General features: G+C 34.4%; 1 protein-coding gene across 4 annotated transcripts in view; it reads left to right on the top strand.

Moving 5' to 3' along the window:
- NADK2 (NAD kinase 2, mitochondrial) overlaps positions 1–21,724 on the top strand; it is a 49,305-nt gene that overhangs the window by 21,659 nt on the left and 5,922 nt on the right. For 2 of the 4 annotated variants that reach the window (XM_008956044.4, XM_034960169.3), the window contains exons 5-11: positions 787–870; positions 2,583–2,719; positions 8,573–8,651; positions 11,804–11,869; positions 13,229–13,324; positions 19,371–19,426; positions 20,252–20,305. In XM_008956044.4, coding sequence (XP_008954292.1) covers positions 787–870; positions 2,583–2,719; positions 8,573–8,651; positions 11,804–11,869; positions 13,229–13,324; positions 19,371–19,426; positions 20,252–20,305 — 572 coding nt within the window. The remainder of the gene's footprint in view (positions 1–786; positions 871–2,582; positions 2,720–8,572; positions 8,652–11,803; positions 11,870–13,228; positions 13,325–19,370; positions 19,427–20,251; positions 20,306–21,724) is intronic. The other 2 variants (XM_034960172.3, XM_034960170.3) reach the window with 1 other exon arrangement.

A 21,724-nucleotide genomic window follows, 5' to 3' on the forward strand; every position in this document is an offset into this window, starting at 1 on the left:
AAGCCTACCCTCAGCCTTTTCTTCAAGATTGGAGTATCATTAAATGATGATGACTGAGCCTTCTGGACATCTTTAGGTGCCACATACTCTCATCTACACCAACCAATAGGCAATCTTACCACCTTATAATTTGCAATGGTTTGTTTTAATTTGTCTTCCACATCAAGCTATGAACTCCTTAAAGGAGTTTCATTATTTATGTATTTTTGAATAAATGAAGGATTACATTGGATTAAGCTTTCTCAGTTCTTTTTTAGTGACTTAGGATATCTTAAATGACATTTCAGAAAGGATTATGGTTCAAAACATTTCACATAAATATTTTGATTCCTTTTGAGATTGCTGGTTTATCCTGATTTTGGAGATGAGGAAGCTGATGCTAAAGTGACTTGCCCAAAGTTAATAGTTAAATAATTTAAAGGTTAGAATAAAAATTTGAAGGTTAGTAGTTAAATAATGATTTGAACAACACTGTACCATTAAATAACTTTACAGGGTAATTAGTAGCAGATTTGCTGCTATTTTTAGTTTCATTGTAATGTAGAAACTCACATATTATTATGTATTATGGCATTAAAGCTGGATGTAGACTACTAATTCTATCTGGTCTTTTTTGTTTTTATTTAAAGAACACAATTTTGTGGCAAAAAATGGAATATAGGGTAGAAATTTTTAGAATTTCATTTCTTATTTTTATAGCTTAGTGATACCTTTTGATTAAATTTTTTTGCTTCACCTTTTTTCTTTTCCTCTTTATATCACCAAAAAATTCCTGTTAAAATATAGGTCTGAGGGTCATTTATGCCTGCCCGTTCGATATACACATTCCTTTCCAGAAGCCTTACAGAAGTTCTATCGTGGTGAGTTCAGGTAGGAATTTCTTACGGTTGTTCTTATGTAAGTATCTTAATAAGTATGTGCCATTAATAATGCTGTTAAAAAACAGAACAAATCAGGCAGGGCACGGTGTCTCACGCCTGTAATCCCAGTACTTTGGGAGGCCGATGCGGGTGGATCACTTGAGCTCAGGAGTTTGAGACCAGCCTGGGCAACATGGTGAAACCTTGTTTCTACAAAAAATACAGAAATTAGCTGGGCATGGTGGCAAGCACCTGTAGTCCCAGCTACTTGCGGGGCTGAGGTGAGAGGATCACTTGAGCCCAGGAGGTAGAGGTTCCAGTGAGCCGAGATCATGCCACTGCACTCCAGCCTGGGCAACAGAGTGAGAATGTGTCTCAAAACAAACAAACACACAAAAAACCAGAACAAATCAGATAATGTTTGGATTACTCCATAGATATAACAGTAGCCATTAAAAGTAATGTATTAGCTGAGTCACAAATAGGTCTAATTTACCTTCTCCTAGTCCAGTTGGAATTGTGGAGAGAAACCCTGACAAATATTGGTTGGCCTATAATATAACTGCATATAGAAATTTTTTTTCTCCTTCAGTGAGATAGCAGGCATGGCTCCACTTTCTTAACCTCGTTACATGTCCTTATCAGTTTAGTGGAAAGGTAATTAAAACTTTGGCTAAAATTGTTTGAATTTTCAGATTTTATATTTTTTATCTTTATCTCCCATCTAGTAATGATTGAGAGCTGGATTTAATCCAACCATGCTGAGATTCCTGGTATCTGTCTCACATAAAAGTATTTCTTAAGCAGTGGGGATGGGATTTTTAAAAGTTTCTTTCACTTAATGTGTTCAGTGGTCAGACCATCAGGAAAAGAGGAAGGTGGAGGAAGGAGCATGAGGTTGGCCAATTATATTTGAGAGAGCTAAGTTGGACTACTTTTTATTTCCTGACTTGGACTAGATTTTATAGTTGGGGAAAGCTTTTCCCACAGATGTTTGTGAAGTTGTATTAGATCTTCTTTTCAAGAATCATTTCATTACCAGTAATTCTAGTTTCTAGTCATTTCATAAGTTTGACAAGAAATGGCTAATTTATAGCTACCAAGTGGAAGTATATTTTTGTATACTTACCTAGCAGAATCTGTCCCATTGACTTTCGATACATTGATTATCAGTTTTGAAATCAATTAAACCTGATTGTTTTTTTCCTTTTACCAGAGATGTTATTTAAATTTTTAGGTGTAATCAACACTTTTATTTATTGTTTCTTAATCCTTTTTTCCTTTTATTGTTTTAAAAAAACCTCCATTATAAAATTTGTGGAGAGGGATTTTTATCTAATCCAGCCATCTGAACACAGTATTATTTTAATTTAAGAATGCTTTCCTTTTTGTATAATATTTTTTGCTGAGCAAAGCACAAGCTATATCTAGCTCAGTATCTTGGACTTTATGGGTTCTTGATAGAGTTTGACTTAATTTAAGTTACTTGGGAGATTTTGTACAAGCACATTAGGGGTTTCCGTTATAATTGAAAAGAGAATAAATATTCAAATCTGTCATTGATAAGGAAGCTATAGGCTTTAGGTGTTTCTGATATAATTTATTCATGGAATAACTGGTAACTAGTTTTTATTAACTATTTAATTTGGTTAAATTATTATAATGTCTACTCTTTAATTTATTCTATTTTAACATAATTTGCCTTTTCTTCATTTTTCTAAGGTGGTTGTGGAGGCAGAGAATCAGGTTATACCTTGAAGGGACTGGCATAAACCCTGTTCCTGTGGACCTTCACGAGCAGCAGCTAAGCTTGAATCAGCACAATAGAGCCCTTAACATTGAAAGAGCTCATGATGAAAGTAGGTGGATTGGGCATCAGATGTGTTTGGGGAAATATTTAACTCATAGCTCCTTTGACCTCAAATTTTTTGATGTAATAATTTATGATTAACTTGTTTTTAGTGTCATTAATAGCACTTAACAAAGTACAGTGAATTACTTCAGTTGTAAAGTTTATTAGAATCTGAAGTAAATAATAGCATATTTCTAGAAATGTTTTCTAGGACAGATTTGAAAACTAGCTGATTAGGGAAGGATTGTAAAGTATCTGATAAGATAGTTGATGTTTGAGAAAAGATTCTTGGCCTTAATCTTTGAAATGTCAAAAAAAAAAAAAAGAGCAGTAGAGATGAAATGAGCTAATCTGTGGAAGATTATGATGGTTATACATGTCATATAGTTATACTTAAATATATTAAATATATTTATTGGGAAATTTTGCATTCCAGCCTTAGGATTTGTGCTTGAAGTATTTGTGTAGCTTAGAGAATATTAGCATAAGGTGATTTGGCAGCTTTTTTTGTTAGGAGGGTTAAAGCAAATTCTCCATTTTGAGCCATATTTTCCCACTTTTTATAGCAAATGTAGGACTTTATTAATGCAAGAATATCCCAAGAGAAATCTTAAATATTTGTAGACTGTTTAAAAAGATACAGTTTTCTCCTATGTTTTATTTTCTGGATAAATTTATCAGGAAAAGCTACTTTTACATTTTTGCTTTCTGCCTCTGCTCTCTCATGGTACCTGATGTTTATATCCCCTTATTCCAGAGTTTTTCATGGTGACTTATAGCTTAATAGGTTAGCATGTTTCTAAGATATGTGTTTATGTTGTGTTTTAAAGGTTCTCCTCCAAAAAAAGAATTCTATTTAAAAAAATCTTAAGAAATTATATGCACATGAACTTCTATTACTGTTTTTGAAAGTCTGCAATAACTATTAAGTACAATTTAAAAATAATAGTTAGAAATTTTAATCCCTCACTGAAAGAAGTTACTTCTACCACTAATAGATGGTAGATTTGACTGTCTTCACCAGCAGTCTTATAAAAAGATATAGATTGGTATATAAAGAGTCACTGCTCAGATTCCTCAGATTCACTGTGTTTATAAATGAAGTTAATATTTCATATATAGAAACATACAAACTTAGTGAATCATAGCTCAGCATCTAGGATGTTCACATCTGATTAGTGGTAGTTCGAGAAAAAGAACAGAAAAATGTTCAAAATCAAAAGATTATACATGATGATTTCTCAAAACAGGCAGGGGAAATTATTCAGCACGTTGGTCTAGGCAAAGATTTTATGGCTAAGACTTCAAAAGCACAGGCAACAAAAACAAAATAGACAAATGGAACTATATTAAACAAAAGCTTCTGTATAACAAAGGAAACAAGAGTGAAGAGACAGCCTATAGAATTGGAGAAAATACTTGCAAACTATTCATCTAACAAGGGACTAATATCCACAATATACAAGAAATTCAGACAACAAACAAACAAATAATCTCATTAAAAAGTGGCAAAGTCTCTGAATAGAAGTTTCTCAAAAGACATACAGATGACCAACAGCTATGTGAAAAAATGCTCAACATCACTAATCATCAGGGAAATGCAAATCAAAACCACAATGAGATATCATCTCTCCCCAGTTAGAATGGCCGTTATCAAAAAGACAAAAATAACAAATACTGGCAAGGATGTAGAGAAAAGGGAACTCTTGTACACTGTTGGTGGTAATGTAAATAAGTAAAGCCATTATGGAAAACAGCATGAAGGTTTCTCAAAAATCTGAAATAGAACTCCCATACAATCTAGCAATCCCACTACTGGCTATTTATCCAAAGGAAAGGAAATCAGTATAGCAAAGAGATACTGGCGCCTCATGTTTGTTGCCGCCCTATTCACAATAGCCAAGTATGGAGTCAAAGTGTCCATCAGTAGATCAATGAATATGGAAAATGTGTATATATACACAATGGAGTACTCTTCACCCATAAAAAGAATGAAATCCTGAGATTTGCAGCAACATGAATGGAACTGGAGGTCACTATGTGAAGCGAAATAAGTCAAGCATAGAAAGACAAATATCATATGCTTTCATTCATATGTGAGAGCTGAAAAAGTTGATCTCATGAAGATAGAGAGTACAGTGATAGTTACCAAAGCCTGGGAAGGGTGAAAGGTGGGATAAACAGAGGTTGGTTAATGGGTACAAATATGCACTTAGATGGAAGGAATAAGTTCTAACGTTCAATAGCATAGTAGGGTGATTATAATTAACAATTTATTGTATATTTCAAAATACCTCATTTCAAAATAGCTGGAAGAGAAGATTTGAAATATTCCCAACACAAATGACAAATATTTGAGGTGATGGATATCCTAAATACCCTGATTTGATCATTATACATTGTATGCATGTATCAAAATATTACCTGTTCTCCATAAATATACACAGTTAGTATGAATCAGTTAATACTTTTTAAAAATTTCAATTAGGAAACTTAGGCAAGAGTCTTTGAATTGAAAGGACCCACAAAGTGTTTCACATAATTAATGGTAAAATGTTCTACACCAAGGTTTGTCAGAATACAAACAGCTACTGCAAGCTTCCAGAGAGGAGGAGGAGATGACTGGAGCAGATTATTTCATATACACTTATCCCTTGGTGTCTGAGGGGGATTGGGTCTAGGACCCTCTGCAGATACCAAAATTCGAGGATGTTCACATCCCTCATATAAAATGGCATAGTATTGGCATATAACCTATGCACATCCTTCCCTATACTTTAATAATCTCTGGATGATGTATAATACCTAACACAATGTAAATGCTATATAAATAAAGACTGGTTTTATTAATATAGAGAGATGAATTGGTTTAATAAACAACCCCAGAATTCAGTGACTGAATGCAAAAGCTTATTTTTAACTCATCTCACTGTCCAAGGAGTTTTCAGGCAACCAAGGCTGCTGCCAAATAGTGGCTGCTACCGTATTTTAAGGCCTCTGAGTCTTCTATTGGATCCTCTGCATCTTGTGGGGAGAAAACAGAGAACATGGAAGATCTTATGGGAAGTTTTAGGAACTAGGCCTTTTCATTACTTTTGTCCACATTCTGTTGGCCATTACTAGTCACATGGCTCCATCTAGTGCAAGTAGACCTGGAAATAAAGTTTAGCAATATGACAGTGTGAGAGAATTACACAGTGTAGTAGTTTGTGTCACTAGTATTACACTTCTGTGTTTAAAAATACAAATTATAATTTTGTAATCTATTCTCTTGGATAAAAAAGTAATCAGTGGCTGGGCACGGTGGTTCACACCTGTAATTCCAGCACTTTGAGAGGCCGAGGTGGGCAGATCACCTGAGGTCAGGAGTTTGAGACCAGCCTGACCAACATGGTAAAACCTCGTCTCTACTAAAAATACAAAATTAGCCAGGCGTGGTGGCGCATGCCTGTAATCCCAGCTCCTCAGGAGGCTGAGGCAGGAGAATCTCTTGAACCTGGGAGGTGGAGGTTGCAGTGAGCCGAGATTGTGCCATCGCACTCCAGCCTGGGCAACAAGAGCTAAACTCCATCTCAAAAAAAAAAGTAATTGGTATGGAGTCTTATCTTTTCATGTCCCATTGTGGCAAGTTTTAAATGAACACAGTTCTGTGATTAGATAAGGTTTAGTAGTCAATTAGTATGAAAAAATAAGCAGAATTAAGATGATTAATGAGATTTGAAACAATTTTATTTATTGTCGAACTCATTTGACAAAAGTTTTGAATTGAAATTGAACAAGCACATGTTATAAAAATGTAATATGGAGAGATAAATTAGGATGAGGGAAAATGGGAATAGAGGTGGAAAGTCAAGACCACATAAAAGGGAAACATGGTTACAGTTTGATGGTGAGAGCTCAAATTTACTGGTAATATTTCATGAGTACCTATTGTTGAGCATTTGTAGGAAATCTGTGGGGATAGTAATCTAAAACAAATTTCATTAGTAATTAAGGAAAAGTAATTTAAACAATAAATTTTAGCCATTTATGTTTGTAAAACTGTCAAGAATGAGAATGTGAATATATGTAGTACCTAAGACAGTTTAAAGCCAGTTTTAGTCTTATGTGCAATCAAATTTGATTAAACATATCAAATCCATATATATATATATATATATATATATGCATGCATGTATAGCTTTTTGTATCAAGGTCTTTCTCTGTATTATGAAGTTGAGCTGATAATTTAGGTAAACAACAAGTGCTCCAAGGGTACTTGGTATTGTAATATCAACTTGTTATATTTGAAAGAATAATTGGGTTGCCTTTAGGCAGTTATAGTCCAAAAGAAATGAGAAAAATGTAATGTTCAATTTAATAAACATAATAAACAGAAGAATATAATAATTAGGCTACAGAGTCAAAGGAGAAGAATAGATCAATGTTGTCTTGGTGACAGTGGTGGTTTTATTAGTGTATTTGGTAACTATAGTGTATTAGGTAACTATTGTTGTATAACAAATCACTCAGTTTAGCATCTTAAATGTAAATATTTATGACCTCACACAGATTATAAAGGTCAAGATTCTAAGAGTAGCTTAGCTAGTTACTTCTGGTTTAGGCAGGAGGTGACAATCAAGCTGTTGGCCAGGACAGCAGTATATAAAGACGACTGGAACTGGAGAACACACTTTTTTAGCTCATCACATGGCTTTTAGCAGAAGGCTTCAGTTCCTCACCATGTTGGTCTCTCCAAAGGGTTGTTCATGTTATCTCTTCCTCTAGAGCAGGTGATCTGAGAGAAAGAGAGTGGCCAAGGTGGAAGCAATAGTGTCTTTTCTAACCTGATCTCAGAAGTGATATGTCATCACTGCTGCCATATTCTGTTGGTCACATAGAGCAACCCTAGTATGATGTGGGAAAGAGAGTGTGAGTATATGTATTCACAAAATTGTGAATACCAGGGAGGCAGGAATCACTGGGGACCAGCTTGGAGCCTGCCTACCACAATTGGGATGGATTTTTAAACATTAACTTAGTAGGAATTGTGGAGGAGACAGAAAAGTGAACTTGTCTGACAGAAAGCAAACTTGTCACAAGATGCTTGCCTAGTGGGAGATACTTGAGTCCAATAAATCTGATAGTTGTGACATTGAGGATACAGAGTTGCCATTTCCAGTTGGAAACTAATAAAAGAAGTAAAGGGAACCATTTGAAGGGGACAGTCACAAATTTGAACCAGAAAGCACTGGGAATCCTTTGGAGGATTTTATATGATGGTGTAATGTTTAAGTAATTATGAAGGAAGATTAACTGTGCACACAACCCTATAGATTCAAAAAAAGAAAACTTTTTTTTAGGAGTTATGAAGGGGGATGTGGAAATATTCCACCAGTGCTGCTGTTGCTAAAAACACTCTTGAGGTTTCCTTATTTGGAAAAAAAAGTCTGATTTCTTAACATACCTGATTTGGTTTCCATCATCCAAGCCATGCATGTCATTTGCTGCTTAAATCCAAAATAGTTCTCTTTTTAATTGGTCAGTTATATCTCTGAAGCTTCCAAGATAAAATTAAGTGTAACAACAAGAATCTTTTGAGATGGATAAATATAGTTCGTCACTCTTGAGAAATTGCTTCAAGAAGAATTAAGGTTTATTTTGCAGAGAGAGGGCGTTCATTACAGGTATAAGTTTAGGTTCGTTTAAGGTTTATATTGTGGATGCTTTAAGTAAAAGATAATTTAAATGTTAACTATATTAAAGTATGTGATTCTTTTAAAAACAAAATATAGAAGTTGTAGTGTTTTATAAAATTTTTATAACATTTCTAGAAATCAAGGAGCTATCTTGGATTTTCTTTGTCTTAAATTACATGCAGGGTCTGAGGCTTCAGGACCCCAACTTCTGCCAGTGAGAGCACTAAATGAAGTCTTCATTGGGGAGAGTCTGTCATCCAGGTACTTTTAAACCTGTGATCTTGAGCATGGAATTTAATGTTTTAGTGCTTTTGGATATTTATTCAGTTTCTACAACCTGGCTAAGATTTGTGAATAATATTTTGTAAGTAATGGCAGTTCATTATTTAATGAAATATTTCCAAAACCTTCATAGATGTTAATATGTATTAAGGGGAAAGAATATTCTATGACAAAAAAGTTTGTGAAACCCTAGATTAAATAAAGTTATTGTACTGTGTCCCAGAGCCTTTAATCTGTTTATATAGATGCTTTATTATTTTTTTTTTTGAGACTGAGTCTCACTCTGTCGCCCAGGCTGGATTGCAGTGGCGTGATCTTGGCTCACTTCAACCTCTGCCTCCCAGGTTCAAGCAATTAGCCTGCCTCAGCCTCCCGAGTAGCTGGGACTACAGGTGCATGCCACCACACCTAGCTAATTTTTTATTTTTAGTAGAGATGGGGTTTCACCATTGTTGTGGGAAGTCAGGGACCCTGAACTGTGAGACCGGCTGAAGCCACGGCAGAAGAACATAAATTGTGAAGATTCAATGGACATTTATCAGTTCCCAAAATTAATACTTTTATAATTTCTTATGCCTGTCTTTACTGCAATCTCTGAACATAAATTGTAAAGATTTCATGGACATTTATCACTTCCCCAATCAATACTCTTATAATTTCTTAAATATTGGGGGCTGGTTCCCCTGATACACCATGTTGGCCAGGCTGGTCTCAAACTCCTGACCTCAGGTGATCTGCCTGCCTCGGCCTCCCAAAGTGCTGGGATTACAGGTGTGAGTCACTGCGCTTGGCCAGGTGCTTTATTAATGTTTTATTTTTATTCTTTAGAGATGGCATCTTACCATGTCTAAATGTTGCCCAGGTTGGCCTTTAAATCTGGATTCAAGCTATGCTCCTGCCTCAGCTTCCTGAGTAGCAGGGACTAGATGTGCATGTCACTGTTCCCAGCTTATAAATATTTAAGAGAGTAATATAGTAAGTATAAATTTGCAATTGATAGAAAACTTTTATAGGCAGTTCATATTAAGATTTCCTATTAGTGCTTCTTAAAGCTGATTTGTTTGCTTGCTTGTTTTTATAATTTGTTTGCTTGTTTTTAACCAGGATCCAATTAAGGATCACACATTGCATTTGGCCATCATGGCCTTTTAAATTTAAGAACACTTCCTTAGCTCCATCCTGTTTTGTCATTCATGATATTAATATTTTTGAATGGTCTAAGCCAGTTGGATTGCAGAATATCCTTTATTTTAAATTTGTATGATTTTTTTTCATGTTAGATTCGGACTAGGCATTTTTGACAGAAATGCTCCATAGGTGATGTTGTATCCTTTTTAGTGTAACACATCATAAGGCAAGTGCATTGACAGTTCAAGATTATAACCATTATTGCAAAAATTAAGGTTAATGTAGTTCCTCATTAGGAGTGTAAAAATGTGTGTGTTTCATTACCGGCAGAAGCTGTTTTGTGGGACTTGAATATAACTTAGGCTTACATTATCAACATATTTTTTTTGGAAAACATTTTTGTGGAACACTGTGACGAGCTGTAAAATGACTACTGTGATATAAAGTTAACTCTTGGTAGTACTTTAGAACCTGGCTTCTCATCCTTGTAGATGTAAGTAAATTAAGGGTAGAAGATTAGAGATGAGTTTTATTTGCTACTTTCCTGCTACTAGAACCATGTGAGTGGCCCTTTGAAGATTATGTTGTTGGATCCCTAGTTTACTAAGAGTTCCATAAATTCTGAAATTTTGTTTGCTGGAAGTCATATCCTTTCATAAGAACTTTAATTATAGTGAGAAAAATTTGTCTTAACTAAAAAAGATATTCACATTGTAGCCAATGACTCAACTCAGGTTGTGCCAAAAAAGAGTTGAAGTTTGATTCAGTGGAAGGGTTTGAACAGTTTTTTTGATTTGTAATTAGTTTGTTTATGTAATATTTAACAAAAATACATCATGCATGTGCTATGTGTAATATGTGAGTCACTAGGGATGTAAAGATGAATAACAAAGATAGTGGTATCTTAATTTTTTGGAGAGTAATACATAATTTAAAAAAGAGTTAAAAGTATAGTAAAGTATAAAAATATACTTTAACACAGCAAGACTTATGCTATATATAAAGTTTTCTCTTTTGCTACATATAAAATTTGAAGCAATACGGACATGAATTATAGATACTATGTGGTAGTTGAGAGAAGAAAGAAAATTTAACTCTACTGATACAATCTAGTCATTATTCTAAAGACATAAGATAGAAAAGAGAGGAAGAACTTTAAATGAGATTGGAGAAAGTCTACCTTAAATAAATGCAATGATAAAAATGTTTTGTGAGTTTATGCTTACTTCAGGGAAGCCATTTAATGGCTTATTTTATTCTGTTTGTGTATTTTAAAGGTAACTGCTGAGAGCTAGCTTTGCTTTATAATTTTGTATTTACTAAAAAATTAAATAACTTATAAATGGAGGAAAACTTGGATCAGTTGATAGATTTTGGGGGAGTTAGTGAAATTTCTTGAGGGGATTTTCAATCGAATGCTTTTATTTTCTGTGGCAGTAATGATCTGGTTGGTTTATCTCATAAATAACTGATGTTGCTGCTTTTTGTGTTCTTTGATGTCTCACCTTATGTTTTTACTAAGTAAGGACAGCAATGGATTGGCTTCTGATGCTGTTGAAAATAGTTTAACTACTGCAGGTATTAGAACTCACTTTTAAAGATTTTATGACATAGACCATTAGGCAGAAAGGAAATGGACATTTATTGGATGCCTGCTATGTGTCAGGCACTGCGTATATTGTGTATGCTGTCTCATTTAATGCTCATAGCAACCCTGTGAGAAAGGTGGTTGTATTTATTAGTGACAAAATTGAGATTTGGAGAGTTCAAATAACTAGCACAAGGTCATATAATTAGCTAGCATCAGAACTGTAACATAAACCCGGTGTTTCTGATTCTAGATCCTGTATTGAGGCTTCACTATGCTCTGAAAACTTAAGTGCCTTGCTTGGAAAATATGAAGTGCAGCAATATTATTCCTGCCTCATTTATAATGTTCTTAGATTTAAGAACATTTTAAAGGCCCAATTTTGTTTTCTTTTCTCCTATTTGTTCTAACCTAGAATGTCTTATTCTTGGGCTGTAGCAGTGGACAATTTAAGAAGAAGTATACCCACTCTAAAGGGACTGTGAGTTTTATTGCTGCCTTAAAAAAATAATTTCCCTGAAACAAAAATTCTATGAACTGACTAATCTTGATAAATCTTGCATGTGAGAATGACACTAAATTTGCTCATTATTTTGGGCTGAGCATCTCTCACCTGACTGTACTTGTCTTTCTCTCTGCCTCTGCTTCTTTTCTACCCATGCCCCCTTACCTCTAATCTCTTTTGTTTCTACTTGATTCTGGCATAGTAGCAGCCACTTCTATGGATTTGGCTGGCTTGTCTGTACATAATAGGCTCCTAATGTGTGTTTTCTAGGAAGACATAACAAAGCTATGAAATAGATTAAATGTGAATATTAGGCCTGCTATCTTTTATTTTTAATAAGAAATTCTGACTATAGAGAAAAAAGTGAAAAGGAGTTGTATTATGCAAAACCCTTACAAATTAAGAGCTTACAGGATAAACTGTAAAGGTTAGAATAAGAGATAAATTATCCATAGTGTTAGTGTTTGCAAGCATGTCCAGTAATTATTTTGAAAAGTTGTATTTTATTACGGTTTTATTGTAACTTTTTTATTTGCTGGAGAAAAAAATTCAGTATTGATCAGTGACACCATTACTTTAAGATAGAGTTTACAAAATAGGCTTTTAGACATTGCAAAAGTTCTTTAAATAGTTACAAATCATTTATGTATTCATGGAGTTAAAGAATAGTGCCATTTTTGCTGGTGCCAGAAAACCCATTTGATTTCATATTAATGAAATATTTTAAGAAATGTAAATCCCAAGAAATTTATAGTTCTGGTTTATTTCTAGTTGTGTCCACTAATCCAGTATTGGTTGAGAATTTTCTTTACAGCTTTATTATCTAATCTCTGTTAGCTTACTACCAATTCAAAAGGTACATTAGCATGTAACTTAAGAAACAAGAGTTTAGTAGAAACTATTAATAACTTTAAGAATTAGAATCAGCTTTAAAATATATCAAGGACTAGCTACCAAGAATTAAACTCACTTAAGAATAGTATTTTCCTTTTTTGGATTCAGAAATGAGGCTCTGTATATGTTAGATTCCATAAGAGCAAAAGCACAATGCTAGCTAAAAATTTGCAAGAAGCTCCTATTTGAAATATTAAAGTATTGACAGAAAGGAATATATAAATCAGACAGGCATGCAGACATGTAGTTTTTTTTTTTTTAATTTCTTCTAACTTTTTCACTTAATCAGTATTGGAATTAGCATCATGATGTGTGTGCCTACTAAGTCAAGTATTTCTTGGGTAAGCTGACTTACTTAAGATTTCCTTAGTTCTGAAGAAGACTATCTTATTTACCTTGAACCATAAGCTCAGCAAACAGTTTTATATTCTCAATTCACAGGGCTTCCTACTATGAGATTTCAGTTGATGATGGTCCATGGGAAAAACAGAAGAGTTCAGGGCTCAATTTGTGTACTGGAACAGGATCAAAGGCCTGGTGAGTAACTTGGGATGTTGCTTATCAAGTTTTGTGAAATACTTTTAGTAATGTAATATATTGGCCCATCTAAGGCCTGTAATATGCAAGAGGTGTCCTGGTGGTGTTATGTAGGTAGGCCAAGTTTCTGTTTCATTCATCATTTGGGTCTAGTAGTCCTGCCTTGACTTCTTGGATTACAGTTACAGCCTGGATTTGGTCATTATTGAGCACTAGGTTTGTAAAGGAAAGGAAATGAGAAGTGGTTTTGGGACTATCTTTTCTTAAAAATGAAAAATCTTTTAAATAACTGTAAGGAAATGAATACAAAGTACAATAAAAAAAGTAGGCTGGAGGTTTGTATATTAAAAGCCTAACTGGAGATAACCTGGTGCATCCCTATGTCCTGTTTACTCTATAACCTCCCTCTGGGTAATCTCGTCTACTTCTTAGTACATTCCACACAAATGCCTCCCAAACATACCTTTTCTCCTGAGTACAAACTCATATTCTAAAATTACATGCCAGATAGGATGTTAGTAGCACTTCAGATTCAACAAATTCAGAACTGAATTTATTGTCTTCAGTTTTTCTTTTTGTGTTCTTTATATTGATGAATACCATCAGCATTTACCCTGACTCCATGCTCTAGAGAAAAAAAGCAAAACATGATTTCTCAAAATCTTGTTCTTACCTTTGGAGTCTTCCATTCTTCATTCTCCCCTCTATATATCCCAGTCTCTAAATCCTATTAATTGTACTTCTGAAGTCTTAGTCCACTTTTTTGGATTTCTACTGCTGCTGCTTTGGTCCAAGCCTGCACCTTTTTAGTGAATATTCTTTGTGCCTCACCTTTTATTCTTCAGGCTGTCATCTGCACTACAACAGAGTAATATTCCTTTTTTTTTTTTTTACTTTTAAAAAAAATTATTATTATACTTTTAGTTCTAGGGTACATGTGCACAACATGCAGGTTTGTTACATAGGTATACATGTGCCATGTTGGTTTGCTGCATCCATCAACTCCTCATTTACATTAGGTATTTCTCCTAATGCTATCCCTCCCCCAGTCTCCCACCCCACAAAAGGCCCAAGTGTGTGATGTTCCCCTCCCTGTGTCCATGTGTTCCGATTGTTCAGCTCCTACTTATGAGTGAGAACATGCGGTGTTTGGTTTTCTGTCCTTGAGATATTTTGCTGAGAATGATGGTTTCCAGCTTCATCCATGTCCCTACAAAGGACATGAACTCATTCTTTTTTATGGCTGCATAGTATTCCATCGTATATATGTGCCACATTTTCTTTATCCAGTCTGTTATTGGTGGACATTTGGGTTGGTTCCAAGTCTTTGCTATTGTGAATAGTGCCACAATAAATATATGTGTGCATGTGTCTTTATAGTAGTATGATTTATAATCCTTTGGGTATATACCCAGTAATGGGATGGCTGGGTCAAATAGTATTTCTAGTTCTAGATCCTTGAGGAATCGCCACACTGACTTCCACAATGGTTGCACTAATTTATGCTCCCACCAACAGTGTAAAAGTGTTCGTATTTCTCCACATCCTTTCCAGCATCTACAACAGAGTAATATTTCTAAAATGTAGATAAATCTGTCTCTCTTCTCTGCCTTATAACTTTCATTGACCTCTGTTCAGATTGCTTAATCTGTCATTTGAGGCCCTTTAACATATGACCTTAGTGATCTTATTGGCCTTATTCCTGCCCTACCCTTACCCCCACCTATGGCACACTAGAATTGGCACAGCTACTTGCAATTCTCAGCACACTTTTTGTTCTCGCTTGGCTTTTTATTTTTGCTCAATGCAACTTCTTCCTGCCTTGAATGCCTGAACATTCCACTTTCTATCCACTGTCTGAAAATCCAGTCTTGAAATGTCATTCTCTTTAGCAAATCTTTAACACTCACTTGTTTCATAAAGACAGTGAATTAATCATTTTTATCCTTCCCTAACACTTTTTCTCATAGCACTATTATAGCCGTTATTACATTATTAGTTATCTAATATGCTAGTACCCAGCTAGTTAAAGCAACTTTATGGATTTGGGATGGCGACTAGAGGGGTTTTTTTTTTTCCTGCTTAATCTTTTTATTCACAGTACCTTATATATATTCACTCAAAAAATATTTTTTGAGTAAATGACTATATGCTCACAATTGTATATAGCTAAAACAATGCTTATCAAACTTTTAAATTTGGATAGTTTAATTTAGAGTTTTATTTCCTACTTGTTTAACATGACTTCTTAAACTATTTTATTATGAAAAATTTTTAATATGTATAAGAGTGACAAAATAGTGTAATGAATCCCCACATACCATTAGCTAGTTTCAGTAATTATCAACACATGCTCAATCTTGTTACCTCTGTACCCCTATCTATCTACTTTTGTCCTATTTATTTTGAAGTTATTTTCAGATATCATATCATTTAATTCATAAGTATTCAATAAAAAAACTTAGCCAAATAGTCTTTTTGAAAAAATAAGAAGTATCATTTAAAAAGATAGGTTAATAACTTATTTTCCTGAGGGCCAGTGAAAGGAACATTTCTAAAATGAATTTTCCAATAATTTTATGAAAAAAACTTAATCCTTTAATATGTTATAAAATTATTTTGTAACCATCTTATAGATTAAATTGAAAACATTACAGTTAACAGCTTTCTGTCATTTATGATGATAGTATTTTTCCTGTTGAACATGCTATGCTACTTGTTGAAAACTAGAGTGAAATTAGAAATAGAAATGGAAATTTCTGTTAGAAATAGAGATTGTATTTACCCAGTATTCTTACCATAAAAAATGGGCAAAGCGGTATAATTGAAAAGAGTACTGGCCTGCAAGTTATGAGACCTGATTAAACCACAGACTAGCTTTACAACTATGTACAAATTCCCTTGTCTGCAAAATGCAGGAATTGGAACTGATAAAATAGTAAGATTACTTTGCCTTCTGAACTTCTGTGATTCTGTATGTTTATTTTTTATGCATTGTAATACAAGCTATCAGTTATATAGTCCCTGCTACTTTGTACTGTGCTAGGTACGTTTATATATTAATTAATCCTTTTAGAAATCCTGGAAGAAAGTAGTAGCATTCCCATTTTATAAAGGAGTAAGTTAAGGGTTAGCAAGGATAAATATTTAGGCCAAAGTTATACAAGAAGTAAGAGTCAGAACCTGGATATAAGCACAGGTGTGCTGGACTGCAAAATCAGTGCCCTTTTCACTGTCGTTACTACTTGTGATGCTTCACAAGGGAAGGTCAATTTTTAAATGGAGAGGGAGAGGGGTTCTGAGGTGTATATAGAGGTCACATAGTTAAAAGAAAAGTCACTACGTTGTACTGAAGAATTATCAAGATAAATTTGCTAGTTAATCCCAGTGAAGTAGTGCTTCTGCTAGAGGCAATGGGGCTTCTGTCTGGGGAGGGGTGTAATTTTGATAGATTTTGATGGTTCAAGTTTTCAGCCTTTCAGAGCATAAGGAATGACAGCCACTACAATGCTTTTAAAGCATTCCTCGCCTCCCACATGCACCCAGTAGTTGAGTCCTGTGTTGATGTTGCATTTCGATAAGTATGGGTTAGATTAAAATCTCAGCCTTCTCTATGTTGCTTGTTAAAGTCTTCTATTATTTCCTGTGCTCTAGTATAAAAGTCTTTCTCACAAGCTGTATCCTATCCCTGACACCTTCGTTGCTCAGTCTCTTCTCTACCAAGCCCCATGCAGCTTGCCTGCATCTAACATGTTCTCCTCTCTTCCATTACTGATGATTCTTTTGCTATGATTGCAATTCCCATTCATCTTTTGTCCTTTTTGCTTCAAAAAATGTAGGAAGAGAAGAGAAGCCGAGGAGCCAGAGGGGCTGGGGAAAAGCTGTATATTTCTATACATTAATAATTTTTGTTTTATCATACTACTATCTCTGAGCACATTTTTTGTTCCAAGCTAATTAGATGATCTTGTTTAAATTCTCACAAATACTCTGGAAGTAGGTGATTTTATTTTCATAAGTAGAATCCAAAAAGTTTCATAAGTTAACTGACTTTCCCAAAGCTATGTGGCTAATAAATGGTGAAGTCGTGATTTAAATTTTAAACCTATCTGTAAACCATAGACCTCTGAAGAATCATTGGAAAGAAAATATTAGGATAGTCTATTTTTCTCTCTTTTAATTCTTGATAGAGAGGGGCTTGTTTTCTTGTATGGAATTCTTTAATTAGTCTTTGCTTTCAATATGAAATGTGGAAATGTATGACTCATGGTAAGCTATTTGTTATAAAAGATAAACCACCAATCTCAGTGGCTTAACACAGTATAAGTCTATTTCTTGTTCTTGTAAAGTCTGCAGTGAGTATTCCTGATTGGCAAGTGGCTTCCTGTAAGTGGTTATTGAAGGAGCCAGAGTTCTTCCGTCACGTGGCTCTACCACCTTCTAAACATAGCTCCTCCGGTTGCTGTGCTACAGAAGGTGGAAGAGCATGGAGGGTCCCCATGGGAGGCTCTGAGCCAGGCTTTGAAGTATTGTTTATCATGTCTACTCTGATTCCATTAGCTACAACTCAGTCACATGACTATATGGCATGAAGAGCTAGAAAATATAACCTATGCGTTCAGGAAGAAAAACAGGTTTGGGGAATAGTTATTCTGTCTCTGCATCTCCAAAAATTCTTCCACAGGAGACAGGATATAGGGGTGGTATTACACAGCAAATGTCTCTGAATTGTCCCATTATCCTGTCAGTTCTCTGTTCAGTGGGGAATAAGGTCTACTCCATACACTGGGAGAAATACTACAGAGCCAGATCACCATATGTTTCAATTAGTTTCTTCTTAAGATTACTCTCAGTCCTTTTTCTCCATACATGCTGCCCTACCAGACTTAATTAAGGATGAAGATGTATGTTTAGGAGATGGAGCTTTAGTAGTTGATGAAGATGTGATACTCAGTTTGTCTTCCAGTTTGGTAGTAGAGGTTATGTCTGATTTTAAATGAGAACTCTTAGAATGGTGAAGGTTGTAGACCTAAGAAAAAAATTCTCATGTTTTTGCATTTCTCCAAACATGAAGGGTACAGGGTTAGCAGGTATAAGAGTATCTCTTACTCTCACTCCCCCAAAACGTTAAGAGCCAGTAATTTAGATTTAGAATTGCGTTGACTCATATGTTATTCCTGTTCCTTGGGATTATATATTGAGATCATGTATGAAGAGTTATGAGGCAGTAGAAGAATTCAAAATTACTGGGAATATATTTTTTTAAAAAAACAACCTTTTCTTAGTGATCTTTATAGACCTCAGGACAGAACTATTTTGAAAAGTTATCCATGTTTGTACTAATGCTTGTTTTTTAGTGGTTAAGCAAGGCATTGCACATGTAAAAGATTTCTTACCTTCAAGGAAACTATTTTATAATTTAAAGAATACTTGCCTAGGTTAAAAAGTACAAAAGGGTATACAGCAAAAAGCTAGTCTCCCTTTCATTTCATATCTCTAGTACTTATCTCTAGAGTCATACTATATATATATTTTTTGTTTTTAAAATGAAACAACATATACACTATATGATACCTTTTATTTTTAACTTAATATTTTGGTTATCCTTACATATCAGCACATATATTTGTATTATTTTTAATATCAATGAGTAGCTATAATTTATTCAGTCAGCTTTCTATGGGTACCTATTTGAGTTGTTTTGCTGTTATAAACAGCATTTCAGCTAATATTTTTGTACCTATCTTTGTGTATTATAGATGGAGGTATATTTTAGGTTAAATTACTAGATTGAAGAATATGTTCATTTTAATTTTGATAGTGCATAATTGCTCTCCAACTGCAATATCTCTGTTCCCATCAATGTATGAAAATACTTGTCTCATCATACCCATACTAGCACATTATTTACCAGTTTTTAACTTTGTTCATTTAGAACTTCCTCCCAATTTCTAAGAATTTTCTATATTTTATGTAGGTTATTCCTTTTTGATTTTTAGCATGTTTTTAGAATTAAAACTAAGAATTATGTGATTTTTGTTTCTAGGTCATTCAATATTAACAGGGTTGCAACTCAGGCTGTAGAAGATGTTTTAAATATTGGTGAGTACCAAAACAGCTATTGGAGTAGTCCCCTCTTATCCGCAGGGGACAAGTTCCAGAACCCCCAGTGAATGCTGAAACCTTGGATACTACCAAACCCTTATACTATGCATTAATTTCTTTTTCTTTCTTCACAATATCACTGATAGAAGATTCATATATCTGATTGTAAATCTTAGCAACCTCAGCATATGACCTTTTTCTTTGAGAACTTTCACCTGTTCATGTAAAGGAAGCATTTTATGGCTTCTCTTTGGCATATCTGATTTGCCGACATCACTACTTGTGCCTTGGGGCCGTTATTAAGTTAAATAAGGGTGACTTGAACACAAGCACTATGATACCATGACAGTCGATCTAATAACCAAGTCAGCTACTAAGTGACTAATGGGCCAGTAGTATGTACAGCATGGATAAGCTGGACAAAAGGATGACTCATATCCCAGGTGGGTTAGAGCAGGACTGCGTGAGATTTTACCATGCTACTCAGAATGATGTGCAATTTGAAACATGAATTGTTGATTTCTATAATTTTCCATGTAATATTTTTGTATCATGGTTGTCTGCCAGTAACTGAAACTGGAAGAAAGCAAAATCATGGAAAGCAAAAGTGCTAATAAGGGCGAGGGGGGGCTACTGTTTATTTATGATAATGTGCTATATAATGTATACATGTTGTTTTATATTAGCTATTATGTTACATAATAACATATATATATAACACATATACACTTTAAGCATTTTTCCCCCTTTTTCAAGGAAAATATATATATAAGATATATATATTTATAACATATACATTTTCCCCCTTTCCTTTTTCAACAGCAAAACGACAAGGAAATTTGAGTCTTCCATTGAACAAAGAATTGGTAGAGAAAGGTCAGTGACAAATGATAATAATCACTAACAGTTTAGTTCTGTTTCAGTTTTAAGGATGATAGTGTGAAGTGTTGTTTAATTAGCAAAGTACTTTTTTTTACTCAAACATGCTTTTAATACAATATCCCCTTAAATGTCTTTAAGCAACATAAAGATTAAAGTTGGACTTTTGTTGTGATTTTTAGTCAACCCTGAAATATAACTCTTAAGTCAAAGCAGTATAACTGCAAACATGTCCTGGGGGATAGGGAATTACAGAAAAATCCTTATCTCACAAATAGGAAATGCATAGCTAAATTCAGTAAGCCATTAATATCCTCTGAATGAGATGGAATTCACTGAGCTATGAGTGCTTATCTTCTTATTCACTCAAATATTCTTTTTAACATTCTTCTCCCTAGTTTTGCCTGATTACCTCACGATTCCTGTAGGAGAATTAGTGCTGTTAGAGAAAGAATACTTATGAAGAAATCTGAAATCGTAGGTTCCATTTCCAGATCTACTACATCAGCTGTGAAACTTGGGCAAGGCTATGATCCTCTACAGTTGTAAAAAGAGGGGGTTAAAGTAGATCATCTAGCTGGTGTTTCTAGAAGTTCTTCAAATGTATTCTTTAAATTCTGTTTAAAACAATTTAAATTTTTAAACTGAAAAACACATTCATTTGATTTGCATATCAGATTGTAACACACTGAAGTCTACTATCTACCAGGATCATTCTTGTACACACCTCAAAGTAAAGCTTTTTTTGCTCTCTCCATTGAAGGATATCCTAAAATTTCAAGCTAGATTGTTTTTTATAAAACCCCAAACCCAAATGTGTTTAAAGTTACATCTACCAACCTATGTATTTTCTCAACATATATGACAAAAAATATATAGACACCAAGTGAATATTGACACATGTAAGACTGCAACTGTCATCCATAAACACAAATGCTTGGATTTATCAGAACGGCCTCATTCTCATTGGTTACCTTAACATGAGTTAGCAATATCTTTTTCTTTTTTTTAATTGTATTATTATTATACTTTAAGTTTTAGGGTACATGTGCACAACGTGCAGGTTTGTTACATATGTATACATGTGCCATGTTGGTGTGCTGCACCCATTAACTCGTCATTTAGCATTAGGTATATCTCCTAATGCTATTCCTCCCCCCTCCCCCTACCCCACAACAGTCCCCAGTGTGTGATGTTCCCCTTCCTGTGTCCATGTGTTCTCATTGTTCAGTTCCCACCTATGAGTGAGAACATAACCTGATACAATATTTGAACAGTGTCAGTTTATCTTTATTGTTAGGTTTCCACATAAGACCTCCTTTGTTGGGGGGACAGTTTGCCTCTAAAATAGTTTGAAAAAAGAAGCAAATCTCTCAAGCCCCGTTCAGCCTTCTAAAATGGATTCTGGTCTCCTTC

Source organism: Pan paniscus, chromosome 4 (genome assembly GCF_029289425.2).
Source record: "Pan paniscus chromosome 4, NHGRI_mPanPan1-v2.0_pri, whole genome shotgun sequence".
Taxonomy (NCBI): domain Eukaryota; kingdom Metazoa; phylum Chordata; class Mammalia; order Primates; family Hominidae; genus Pan; species Pan paniscus.